At 39.3% G+C, this 14,040-nt stretch overlaps 1 protein-coding gene across 2 annotated transcripts in view; it reads right to left on the reverse strand.

The window, feature by feature from the left end:
* Nucleotides 1–4,402: 4,402 nt before the first annotated feature.
* Nucleotides 4,403–14,040, reverse strand: part of ASB5 (ankyrin repeat and SOCS box containing 5) — a 39,011-nt gene continuing 29,373 nt past the window's right edge. Inside the window, exons 1-7 of one of the 2 annotated variants that reach the window (XM_061134622.1) lie at nucleotides 11,961–12,070; nucleotides 11,780–11,859; nucleotides 9,685–9,792; nucleotides 8,690–8,840; nucleotides 8,406–8,540; nucleotides 5,975–6,166; nucleotides 4,403–4,945 (exon numbers count right to left, since the gene is read on the reverse strand). In XM_061134622.1, the coding sequence (XP_060990605.1) occupies nucleotides 4,818–4,945; nucleotides 5,975–6,166; nucleotides 8,406–8,540; nucleotides 8,690–8,840; nucleotides 9,685–9,792; nucleotides 11,780–11,859; nucleotides 11,961–11,988 (822 nt within the window). In that variant the 5' untranslated portion in view covers nucleotides 11,989–12,070 and the 3' untranslated portion in view covers nucleotides 4,403–4,817. Of the gene's footprint in view, nucleotides 4,946–5,974; nucleotides 6,167–8,405; nucleotides 8,541–8,689; nucleotides 8,841–9,684; nucleotides 9,793–11,779; nucleotides 11,860–11,960; nucleotides 12,071–14,040 lie in introns of those variants that run through there. The other variant, XM_061134623.1, reaches the window with a different exon arrangement.

The following is a 14,040-nucleotide window of genomic DNA, read 5'->3' on the forward strand; positions in this document are numbered from 1 at the left end:
TTTGGCTGCTAGCCTGTGAAAAGCATCAACCGGGAGGTCGGCCAGCTGTGCTCACAGCACCCACATTATCTCTGCTCTTTGGTTCTTAAACTCATTCCTTTCTGCAACATTCTGTGTCTAAAAATTCCTTTCCAATCCGTGCTCGGACTGCAACATCACCCAAAGATGAAAACGTGTCTCCACATGGATGTTAGTCACTGGAGTATTTATAGTGTCACAGCAGAATCGGAACAGAATCGGAATAAAACTGTGGGGCCCACTGTTGAAAAATTAAGCATTTCAAGATGACCATTAAGCCAAGCATGGGATGCTCTGAGTGTGGGACCCTGGAACAGGGTCGAACCCAATGTTCCTAAAGTTGGCATATGTGGCTGGGTTGACCATGTAATTTTCCTCCCATGCACAACTCAAGAAGTTTGTGAGGTTCCTTTTAATACCTTCAGGTTTTTGTTTTTTTTTTTTAAGGAGACTATAACAGAGTCCAAAATTACTGCTTCCCTTCCCCCAGACTGAGACCATCAAATTGAGTCCTTCTTTTCAAAGTCATTTAGTGCCTAAGGCCTTATGCCTTCCTGTACATAATGGATATGGATCTGCATAATAATTTGAAACATAAAAATGTAAAATGCTGACTTCACTTTGAGAGGGAGGCCTTAAAAATTATGAGCTAGTTAGGAGAATGCTTCTGTTCCTCCTTTGAATTGTTTTTGAATTGTCCTGTCCCTGAGAATTAATATTTGTCCTTGGGAAGTGTAGAACTGTGTGTGTTTGTGTTTAACTTACCCTCTGGGCGGTGCTAGGTCCAGACTGGACAGATCCAGAGCTGAGGCCCATCCCCCATGTTCTGTGGGTCAGTCACTGCCCTGGGGGAAGGGGACCAGTGATGACGGAACCCCTCCTCCTCCTTATAATGGGGGAGGGGGGGTTGGCAGTATGAGGGGCAGCTATTGGAAGCCTGAATCCTGGCCCCAGACGGAACTGCCTTCACTCTCAGTAGTCCTGGGTTCCCTGAAGTCCAGGGTCTGAGAGATGGTGTCAAGTCCCAAATGCTAGCTTGTCCCTTTTGAGGAAGGGACAAGCTAAGAATCCTGCCTTGGGCACAAGAATGAATGATATGGAGAGATGGAGTCACCATTCTCCTCTGCCAAAAAAAAAAAACAACAAACAAACCCAAACTCTTTAAAAAAAATCCCTGGTGTAGGGTGTTAGTTCCGTCTTGTCTCTGGTGCAGAAGGATCAGAAGCAGGGTTTTCTGCACGCCTTTATTCCTTGGTCTAGAGCAGGATGCTGGTACCACGTCGCCCTGTCCTCCAGCCCAGCCTCAGCTCCCCCCTGGGGAAGAAACCCTGTTCCTCCTTCTGCACGTTTCATAGATTATCTGCCTGCACGCCTCACCCTGATGAGGCAAGATTTTGACAAGGGATGAGCCGGGGAGGTGGATCTTCCCGACCCAGGAATTGAACCTGGGTCTCCTGCCTTGCAGGCAGATTCTTTACCCACTGAGCTATCAGGGAAGCCCTGAGGGGGGAAAACGGTCTTCCTGTGATGGAGCTGTCCCGAAAGCAAACATCCTGACTCATTGCGTCTCCCACCCCGCATCCAGCAAAGCCTCTTCTGGTTGTTACCAGGGCCTGTGCCCCCCTGAAGCACAGCCTTCCTCTCCTCGAGCCTTTGGGAACCTTCATGGTCTGAGGGGTGAATCGCTGGCATGACCCATTTGTGTTGGGACTCAGAAACACTAAACTCTCCTGTTTCTAGCAGGCGGACCTAATCCACTTCACTTAGCGATTCCAGTGGATGTTTCATTTTATATATTTAGGTCATTTATATTCCTCGAAGGGCACCCCTTTTTTTTGTTGAAGCCCTAGAGCAGATAGAGAGGTAACAAGGCCTGAATTTTCTGAACAAAATTTGCTCCCCAAAAAAGACTGAGAATGATTGTTAAGGCTTTTAAGAGAGAGGGCAAACCTTAAACCAATTATAAATAAGAAAGTAGAGAACTTAGAGTAAAAAGGTGGGAATAACCAAGGGAGTGGATCATTTGTTTAAATTGTTGGTGGTAAATGGAGAACCAGTCACCTGGGTTCAGGGCTGTCTAAGGAAACACAGTGGATACTCTTAGACCTTTTCAGAAGAGGCCATCCTTTCACACTATGTTTCTATTTACTGTTTTCTGAACATCTGTACTCTGTGGTTACAACAATAATAGACATTAAGTATTTTTTCCTACAAAAATAAATGTGTTCAGCACAGCGCATTACTCCAGCATTTATTTCACCATATGTCGTTAATCTCATGTCAAACACAGATGGTCCCCAACCTACTGGTTTCTCGACTTTAGGATGGCCTGAAAAGCATGTGCCTTTCGGTAGAAATCATACTTTGAGGGTTGCATTTGGGTCTCTGTCCCAGGCCAGTGGTCGCCTGTCCCACCAGATTTCTCGATGCTGGGCAGGACCCGCCGCTCCCAGGCAGTCCCCTGACCACAGAGCCGAGCAGCTGATACACGTGTCGCCGTCCTAGACCCAGACAACTGCCTGCTTTTCACTGGCAGTACAATATTCGGTCAACTGCATGGGATCATCAACGCTTTATTATAAACTAGGTTTCGTGTTTGATGATTTTGCCCAACTGTAGGCTAATGCACGTGATCTGAGCACATTTAAGGTGGGCCAAGCTGAGCGCTGATGCTCCGTGAGGAGGTGTATTAAATGCATTTTCAACATATGATATTTTCAACTTATGATGGGTTGATCAGGAGGCAACCCCATACTAAGTATGGTATAGGACTATCTGTAGTATTTTTTTATTTTGCCTTTGTAGAATTTTGTCCTTGGACCTTTACACATATATGTAAAAAGATTTTGATTAGAGGAACTTCACGGTGTCAGTTGGCATTATGCTATACTTACTGCTCCTGATACAATGATTTGAAAACCAGTGGTAAATAAGACTAGGACAATTGAATCATATTATCCATTACCTTCCATTATAAAATCAAATACTAATTAGAACAGAAAAAAAAACTGGTTTATTCCAGGGATAAACATCACACTTTAATATAGTAACATACATATGATATGTTTAAATTAGAACAGTTCTTTGATACGATAATCATACTCAAGCTAATATACAAGGTACCAGCACTCTAAAACTTTCCAGGTGTCAATTTTTATTTTAATATTTGATATTTGCTTCTCTTACTGACATAAGACCAATTAAGAGGGATGCCTTGTACCCTAAGATGACTTCTTGCTCAGGAAAAATACTAGTAGACACTGTTTTACTGAAAAGCAATTTTAATATGTGATTATGTTTAATAGGGTTATTCTATAATAAAAAAGGTTAAATGCATATTATTCTGAGGCTATTACAAATTTATTAAACTGAGATATTTTGTAAAACAGACAAATTTAAAAGTCTCTAGCCACATAGAAGACATTTTTTTAAACAAACATGCCACAACCTTATTTTGACTTTTGAAAATCTAGAATGATTCTTAAAAAATGTAGTCTTAATGACTTTGGGGTTATATACAATAATAGTTTATTTCCCATAGGTCTCTGGCAGTCAGTCAAGAATTAAGTAAAAAGGAAAAGCCCCTGGCTATCAAAATGCTTTATCAAAATTTGATAAATTTATAGGACTCATCCAAGTATTTTCTTCTACTTTACACAGTGTTATAAGTATCTTATTATCTTATAAATTCAAATAGTTTAAACTACAAAGTAGACACAGAGAGGTTTTTTTAAATGTTTAATTTTATTTTTTAAATTACTTTTTATATTGCAGTCAAATACATTAAGCAGAAGAGAATAAACCCCCACAGAGGAAACCTTCTTATGTACAGCATCCCTTTACAGTATAGTCTATGCTGAGGCCGGAAGAATTAGAAACACCACAATGAAGGTCCACAGATGGGGACATTTCCTAAGGTTTCTATGTTTGCTAAGTAATACCCTTTTTCCTTTTTTTTGAAAACCCCACATTTTAAGGCACTTGTTATCTTCCACTTTCTACAGCCTTGGGCCCCCCTGATTCCTAGAGTGTGACCCAGGGCCTCTTTATCAACTAGATATGAAGTTCATTTTCCTGGTCCAAGTCTCACCAGCTCCTGGCAGCCTCTGAATGGAGGAGGCTGGGGTGATACATGTAAAAGCACAGAAGAGAGACCCTGAGAGACCACTCATGAGTAGGAAAGGGTCTTCAAATACACTGAGCAGGTGTGTGATGCTCCAGACTTCTCAGGGTTAGAGAGCTGTAGTGATCATTCTAGTCCTGCCAGCTTCTGAAACAGGTTTACCTAAGGCAGTGAAGTGATCGCTGGGACCTTTGCAGGAAAGGGGCAATTTGTCTTTTCTTTACTCAATTGATCATTATAATGATAAGTAAACAATTAACATAGTGGGTTTCCTGAATGACAGTCATGTTTATTTCAAAAAAAAAAAATATATGAGCTGCTCTTTTCTAAACCATACTCATATTTTGTATTAATATCAACAATACAGAAATAATCAATTACAGAGGCCAAAACTTAAAAGCATAAACATTAATTGAAGAATATAGACCTTCAAAAATATATGAATACTTTTAGTAAGGGTTCACATAGATACTTTAAACATATTGTAGTCCAAAAACAGTAAAAATGCATAAAACAGACTATGAACTAGTACACTTTAACTAAAATTGCTATTTCACTTCTTCCTGGGTGTTCTCATATCTCTACCATCTCTTTAACACGTTTTAATATGAAATATACACTATGCAGATGAAATAGAAATTTCTGATTTTCAGACGTTTAGAATTATTTTACTCCCTTATCGATACTGTAAGAAATTCTGCAACAACGTTGGCAGCTGGAGCTGTGGGATAAGGTGTAACCTTGGTCTACCGATGTAGTTTCTGATACAGAGTCTGCAGAGCTGGCATAGAGAGCTTGGGGTGGCTGTAAGAAACGTGCAAGTATTTGTTCATTAAAATCAAAATGGATTTTTCTGGGTTGTAAGACACATGAAATCAAACCACACAAAAAACCGACAGAGCTTTGCAATAAATTAGGGCAGTATGACCATCGTGTGTTGTACATGCTCAGTCTTGTCTGACTCTTTGCGACCCCATGGACTGTAGCTCGCCAAGTTCCTCTGTCCATGGAATTTCCAGGCAAGAACACTGGAGTGGGTTGCCATTTCCTCCTCCAGGGGATCTTCACAACCCAGGGACCGAACACAGCAATGTAAGCATATACTTTACCACTACATCACCTGGGAAACTCATTAACATAGGGAAATTTATATAAGCATATGTATTGCTTTTATTTGTAAGACTTTATTATAATTGAGATATAATCCATGCATGTTCTTTAAAATACTTTAATCTTTGGGCTTATGAAATTATTGTTGTTTATAAAGCCTCATAAACAAGGCTTTTTGCTTTTTGAAGGAGACATAAATCTCCTGCTTTATGAAGGACATATAAATCAACAGCTCCAAGAAGTGTTATGCACTAAAGGGGGAATTTAAAAAAAATTATTTTTCTCAAATTAGGTTAACTATTTAAGCCGAAGCAAATTTTACTCTAGTGTCTAGACCAGGCTTTAGAATTTCCGTTTCAGAACAAAAATACTTCATGATTATGTTTCTATAACACCCTGTAGATGATGCATATCCTTATAAAATGGGGCATATTTCAAGATATATATTAAGAAATATATATTTAAACAGAATCAACATATTGTTTACTGTCAAAAAATAATATATTTAACTTAAGGAATACAGAATTTAGGGAAGATGAGAACAAAGAAAAAATCCTCATGATACCTTCTTTATGGATGCAACCCAGTTAAAAAGTTATCTTCTTTCAACAAATATTCCAAATGTTATGCCACTGTTATTTTACATGCCAACAAAAAGTCTTCTAATTTCATCTATTTCAAGCCCTTCAAAATGTTTTTAATGCCCTCGTAGATTCTTCTTACCTTCATGCTGAAGCAATAATCTTTCCACCAAACTATTAGAAGTCGCCACATCGACAGGTCTCAGAAGATCTGTGTTTTTGGCATTGATGTCTGCTCCAAATTCTAGCAGTAAGTTTACAATTTCCGTACAGGACTGTTGAGCAGCAGCGTGTAATGGAGTATCCCAATATTTGCCTTTTTGTACATCAGCGCCTACACGGAAATGAGGAATGATGGTTTGTGAGAAGAATCACCTGCCTCAGCAAGTGGAGGCAGATGTGTCAGCCACAAAGAGGACCTCAATTCTCTACGATGAGCTACTTCTTTGTATGCAATATATATGCACATGCAGATCTCATAAATATGCTTCATACATACATGTATTAAATCTTAAAATGCAATACACCTGGGTGGAGAGTTCACACTTCCCTTAGGTCCTCTAATATTTTCCTCTATGCTTGAAAAATCTCATAATTATTTTTTTTTTAATTTTACACAATTCCCAAAGTAATCATATTAACTAGTATTTACAGTGCACAATTAGGTTGACATAATCATTTTTCTCACAATGGATCATTCTTAGGATTATTTAAGAGCTTATTGTTCTTATTCTTTTCATTTATTTTAAGGCAGTAGAGCTGTTTGGTTTCTTGGAAAACTTATGACTGTAGATATGTGAGCTCTTTGGGTAAAATGTATACAGATTTGTCCCCCTCTCACTCAGACAGTTTAATTCAATAAGTATATAAAGGCGCTGAGCCTTTTAAATAGAAGAGCACATTATATTTCTGCATGCAAAGTAAGTTTTTTAAATGCTTATATTAAAATATCCTTACATGTTAAATTACCTATTACACAGTTATTTTATCTTGGTGCAAACCCCTGGCACATGGTGGTCATTTGACACACGTGCAATGAATATGTGCTGTTTAATATTGTAAAGAATAATGATCCCATTTTCCAATACATAAAAAGTTATAACACCAAGACAGGCCTGTTAACAAAAATCCATTAAGTCCTTCTCAGCTCTGCTTTCTGACACCATCAATAAAACCGATGATGTTTATAAGAAGCAGCACATTTCATGAGTCCCTCTATGGCCCTCCTGATACTCTCAAGTTTCAGTAAATGTATTTGTTTTCAATATTTTAAAATCGAATATAAAAGATTTAGTGAAAAAATTATATTCCATAACAAAGTCTCCACAGAGAAAGCATAAATTTCATTGGTTACACCAGTTTTATGGGAGATCAGAGCCTGCAAATAACAACCAATCCACAATTACTAACAATACTGCTTCAGCTTCTTTTTTTTTTTTTTTTTTTTGCCCAATATAAAATATTGGGAAGAGAACAACATTGCAAGCAAAATAAAGAAGGTTGTAAAGAATAAATTCTTCTGGTTATACAAATTTATGGGTGAACAGTGCCAGAAAATAACAATCTGCCAGCCATTATTAGCAGAACTCATGTTTAAGACTCTTACTAGGTATAAAGAGAAAGAAATAGTGGATGCAGACTCTGCTTGAAGAAGTCTATAATTTAGCCAAGATGAAGTGAGTAACACATAATAGGATTACTAAAAATATACATGACTTCCCTGGTGGCTCAGATGGTAAAGAATCTGCCTGCAGTGTGCAAGACCCAAGTTCCATCCCTGAGTCGGGAAGATCCCCTGGAGAAGGGAGTAGCAACCCACTCCAGTATTCTTGCTTGGGAAATCCCATGGACAGAGGAGCCTGGAGGGCTACAGTCCATGGGGTCACAAAAAGTCGGACAGGACTGAGTGACTAACACTTTCACTTTCATATATCAGAGTCTGAATGAGTGTCATAAACAATAAAAACTACAGAAATCCATTTACTCATTTTATGTATATTTTGAGCACCTGTCACATGAGAGGCACTGAGCTAGAGGGAAGAGTTGATGGAAAAAAAGATCTAATTCATATCTTAAAAGGGCTCGCAGTCCTAGAGTAGAAGATACCACATGGTCTCAGAAGATTATGAATAGTTTCTTAGGGGCTGAAGCTGAACTTTAAGGAATTGGCTTATTTCAAGAAAGTGAAAGGGTATTAAGTCTTTTTGGGTAAATTACAAAGTGGGGCAAAGTCTTGAAAGACAAGGTTACCTAAGCAGTTATAATCCCTAATGTTTCTTTTGATAGGTTTGTTCACAAAGATAGAGATCTTTGGCACCATTATATCCAACCTTGAGGATTTTAATTTTATGACCTTTTATAGGTAGGACTTTTGGAGTTTTGAGGTCAAGTGGAGTTACCACAAATGTGCTTCTTTTTATGGATTTTAGAGTTATAGGTGAGGATGCTTAGAATAAGAACATTTTTATCCATAAGGTGTAATTTTTAAAGAAGCTTATTTAGAAAAGTCAACACGAAGCTGAAGAACCGCTTGTGTGTACAGACAGAATGGATGATGGGGTATAGAAAATTACCAGCGTAAAGAAGCTTCCGGACGCAATGGAACTGCTGGGACATGCAAGCTACATACAGAGGGGTTCCCAGATGGGGAATGTCTTGGTCAACATCTACACCCCAGGATATCAGGATTTCCAGACATTCGTGGTGACCTGCCAACACAAAGTACAGGTGAGCTTGAGTCTCCTGAACCCCCACCTCCAACACACAGCGGCCCCCCGGCCTCTCCCTGCAGCCTTATTCACTATGCCTGCGGCCGAAGGGACTTTCTCCCCTTGTCACTTCACCCAGCCACAGTCACCTTTGCTGGCCGCCTCATGCGTAGGGGAAGGAAGGCAGGACTCCAGCTGGGGTTTGGCGCCATATTCCAGGAGCAGTTCTGTGCAGCTGGTGCTGCCTTGTGAACATGCGTTGAATAAGGGGGTCACGCCGTCTATGGTGATCGCGTTTACCTAAACCAAACCAGAGCTCTGAGGATGAGAGTCACAGAACCACTCGCCATTCGCTGTCAGCCATTCAAAACAGGTACACGTGTGGAAACAGACATTAACTGAGAAGGAGTGTGCAGTAAACGTAACAAAGCCTATTTAAGCTCACACACACATCCGTAAGCGGAGCTTGAAAATGCTAAGGGGTAAATAGAAATATGAAGTGGTGGATAATCCACAGGAGTGGGCATGAAACTAGTGGAATTCTGGGGGAAAAAAAACTCTAGAATCAAATACACAGAAATGAATTAAATGATTAGGTACTTGGTAGATAGGGGGCAAAAGGTACAAATGTAATAGTGATGAAGCCACTTTGCTGGTTGGCAACTGAAATTGGAAATCCTATTTCTGAGAATTTATCTAAAAAAATAAATTCAAAAGATGAGCAAACATTATAGCTTAAAGATGTTCGTCTATTGTTATTTAGAATCGCAAAAGCAGGAAATAGCCTAAGGGATACTCCATACCCTGCAGTGTGCTACACATTCTTTTTTTTTTTAGCTTTTATTTATTTTATTTTTTTTAATATTTTTATTATTATTATTATTTTTTGTCATACTGTTGGTGGGAATGCAAACTAGTACAGCCGCTATGGAAAACAGTGTGGAGATTTCTTAAAAAACTGGAAATACACATTCTTTTACAAAGATTGGAAGTCGTGCTTGGAGTGCTAACAGGCAATTTGAGAGCTTTCTTTTTGCTCTATTTTTGAAAACTACTAAGAAGGCAAGAGAAGCAAAATGAGGACTTTGCCTGCTTCTCTCAGGCAGCCCATGTGGGATGGGGAATGCATTCCGAGGGTACTTACGTTGGCTCCAGCTTGCAGAAGTGTCCTGGCACAGGCCACGTGATCTCCAAGGCAGGCTTCATGTAATGGCGTGACATGGTCTATGGTCACTGCGTTGACATTATAACCCTAAATATGACATCAATAATTTTGAAACGTGGGCAGAAAGTCAGAGGAAAATCCCCTGTGTAACTGTCATTAGAAGGTGATAGCAAAGACCAGAACATCTCAGGAAAATTGGGTTTCAGATTAGCAGGCACGACCAGTTCAAACACCCAGAGCCACGCAGCTGTGAGATCCCCTGAATCAAACTGTTGTAACCATCATACTGCATCCCACACAGCCTTAAGTGGTTTGTCCGACAGATTCTGAGCCACCTTGACATATTTGGGGCAGCCCGCTCTGAGCCGCATCAACTAGATTACATGCTGGTGGTTAACAAGTCTCAATACAGAGTCAGTTAGATGTGAGTTTGAAGTGCCATAATGCAGTATTTTTTTAAATTCGGATTAACAAGTCTCAATATAGAGTCAGTTAGATGTGAGTTTGAAGTGCCATAATGCAGTATTTTTTAAATTCGGATTGCTACTCTAACCTCTAAATATATTGGTGCGATTAAATGAGATGATACATGCAAAGCAATAATGATTAAAATGCCCAGCATACAGAAAATGTCTTATTTTATTATTCAATCAAAATTAAGTAAAACCTAAATATTTTTATTCCAAATAAACTAGTGATATCAGTCTAAAATATTTAACTGTTGCTAGGGAAAAAGGTTCCTTGCCTTCCTGCTATATTTGATAATTCACTCTACGGACAATCATACTACCACCATCACAGGAAGATTTTTGTGGCCAAAGGCCCATAACATCTTACAGGTTACCATGATCTATAACAACACCAGGAAGGACATGAAGAATCTTAAAATGAAGGCAAGAAAATAAATATCATCCCAAATCTTTGCTACCAGCGAGTGGCAATTTTTAAAGATCCCTTGAATCACCCTGTCAGAGGTTTCAAATTGGCCAGTCTGCAGCCAGACCTGGAGAACTGATTACCAGCCACTGCCTATGTGGGTGACCGATGACAGAAGCCTCTGCAAGGGTCCTGGCTCCATCTCACAAGGGCTCCGGACACAGTCTCTGACCCTTTTAGCTGGCCTGTCTGTGGACATGCGCTTACAAATCTCCTAAGACTCTTCTCCTCTCCAAGAACTGCGTGACCTTTTCAGAGGGGTTGCCCCTCAGCAGTTAGTGATGGTTTTGCAGATTTTATTGTATATTTCATCAAGTGATGAGCGAACCACATAGTCAGCAGATTATCCCAGAACTGGAAGGCCCTAAGGAGTGTCTTGTTCTGCAACCTCAGTTCACAGGTGAGTAAAAGGAAGCTCTGACAGGCTGTGGTTCACCTCAAGTGCCAGCCTGGAGTCCAGGTGACAGGAGCCCAGGGCAGTGTTACTTAAAGTGGGTAACACAACATTTCCTCCCCTTGTAGTCCTTTGAGAAAACTCCTGTCTCCCTGATTCTGAGAAGCACCAGGGCAAGGACTTCCGGATCTGGGTGTGCATTCATATCCCACTGGCCAAGCCAGAGTCCTTTAAAAGGACTCTGTGCTTTATTTTTCCCTCCGGTGAGTCTGATATCAGAGAGGTGTAAAAATGACTGTTTTGTGGCTTTCATAGGCAAACCCCCATAACTTACTACAGATTATCATAATGTAAAAAGCATTGTTACAGCATCTGGCCTGATTATCCTTTCTTGGATATTTTATGACCAAACTAAGCCTACAATTAGCTACATACCACTGTACCGATGTAAGCATATTTAAAATGTGTGAGAAATTTGAAATACTAAGACATAAGACTATACCAACATAAGACTATAAAACACGTTTCAAAAGATAAATGAGAAACTATGGATTTGGCTAACAATATGAGTTAAAATAAAAAGCCAGTAAAAGTTATTAAGCAATTTTGTTGTTTTTGAGTTGATTACTATTGATAATGAATGCTGTATGCTCAGGGAACAGAGACAAATTTTAAACTATAGGTTATATCATAAACTTATGTATTATAATATATTACATTATAAAAGTATATGTTATATTTTACCTGTGATAACAATGTCCTCAGAGCTAGAAGACGACCTTGACTGGCTGCTTCATGTAGTGGTGACCGATCTGCCCAGGAACCTTCCAGAAAAGAAAGAAAACGAAAATCTATGAGTTAGAGCAAACCCTCATGGTGGTTCTTGTTGTCAACTCTTTTCCGACCCCATGGAAATGCAACCCACTCCAGTATTTTTGTCTGGAGAATCCCATGGACAGAGGAACCTGGCAGGCTACAGTCCATGAGGTCTCAAAGAGTCGGACTCAAAGGAGCGTGCACGCACCTGGCACCAACTCTTTGAGGTATGTATCGTTATTATTTCTGTTTTAAAGTTGAGGAAGTGAAAGCTCTAGAAGAAATGAAAACATTTAAAGAGTCACATACTCTAATTCCAGAACTGAATTGTTACAACTCAATTGCCATTGTTTTGCCTTTCCACCCAGCATTATTTCCTGCTTATCCAAAAAATTAATAAGCCCAACATCCAATTCTTTGAATTATCAACTGAACAAAGAGTTATCTTTTATTAGTTTTGGGGTATTGTTTCTTTCCAGGATGCAACACTCCCATATCATATTAAAAACAGAATTGAATTAGTGTACCCCAATAACTATTTGTTAATAGGGCAAATCTGGCAGGAAAATAATAATCTATAAGAATTGAAGCCTTATGTTCTCACAAAATAAAATGCTAAAGTCATCATCATAAGTAAGTCTTTGGGGGGAACAGTTATGTTTCAAGTTCCATCTATGAAGATAAAATTCAATGCTTTCAAAATCATATGCAGTTGTTTATCATTAAACAACTTGACTACAGAGCACAACTCTGGAGGACTTCAGAACATATATCAGTTTTCATGGTGAATGTTTAAATAAGCAAATTATTAACTTTCCAAACAGATTCTATGTGTAAAACCACTATGTTCATTTATTCAACACAGCAGGAGTAAACTAACAAGGTTTTAAGTAATCAATGTTTAAATAAATGTTTGAATTTAAATATTCATTTATAATATTTATAATGATTTATAATGCTCCCTCCTATATAATGGGTTAATAAATTTTATTATCCTTACTTTATCGCTGAACACTTATGCTGAATTATATGAGGTTGATCTGTTATCACCGCCCATTCTTCCACCGTCACTGGGTAATGTGGCAATTAACCAGATGTGGGCACTCAGAACAGTCTACAGAAATGGCCTTTTGGATTCATTTTGGACTTATTTCTTTCTAGTAAACTATTAAGACTGTAAGGGGCAGAAAAATTAATAATACTTACAACTGAGGGGTACTAGATATTCCTATTTTACATACAATTTATCCATCAAAATGATTTCATTAGTCTTCTGGACCATTCAGCATTGCTTGCTGTTGTTCACAAAAGACAGAAAAAATGGAAAAGCATCATTCAGAAAATAGGCCACATCAGGGCCAAAATAAAGAAATGTAAGTGTTTACTGAATTTACCACCCATCACAGCCCCCTATTCTCCTCCAAGATGGTCACAGAGCTTTCTGTCCCCATTGCCATTTTTTTTTTATCACCAAGCCTCAAGTCCTTTACGGAAAAAAAAAAAAACAAAAAACTGAAGCCAGAGTTTTGTATGTGCATTTGCTATTATCTCTATTCATAGGAACTCCACTGGCATGAGAAGGGAATTAAATGTCTCACAGTCTGCAGGAGAGTGTGGGTGGTGGTCAGTGAGAAACCCACTGGGAATATATGGTGTGGGAGAGGGCTCCCTTGGCCTGAAAGGCAGGGGCCAGTCTTCTGAGAGCCGCTGCCCCGTTAACTAATATTTTCCTGGGTGAACTCAGCTCTGCTTACCTGCCCAGGAGCCCTGCTGCTTGTGGCCTAAAAGCAGTGGGGTGGGCTAGAGGAGGAGGAGGTGAGAGAAATGGAGACCAGGAGAAAGAGAGAGATGAGATGCAGGTTGGAGCCCAGAAGGGTCATGGAGGAAAAAGACAGAGCGACTGGGCAGGCCTGGCCTTGAATACCAGATTAGGGTGGTGGCCTTTAGGGGGGACCTAAACTCTCTGCAGGTCAATCTGCTCATAAAATAGGAAAAATACTACCTGTGAGACAGGATTGAGAGCAGGCTGGAAAGGAGCATGCTAAGTGCATGCCTGCCACGTAAATGCACAAATAATACCTTGCATTCTTTGTTAAATATGAACTGATACATTCAGGAGGTTTTTAATATGAATTTAAAGGAACAATTCTTCTCCAAAATTAGGGAAACTCAAGCCATAAGTAACAGCA

The sequence above is a fragment of the Dama dama genome, chromosome 32 (assembly GCF_033118175.1).
Source record: "Dama dama isolate Ldn47 chromosome 32, ASM3311817v1, whole genome shotgun sequence".
NCBI lineage: Eukaryota > Metazoa > Chordata > Mammalia > Artiodactyla > Cervidae > Dama > Dama dama.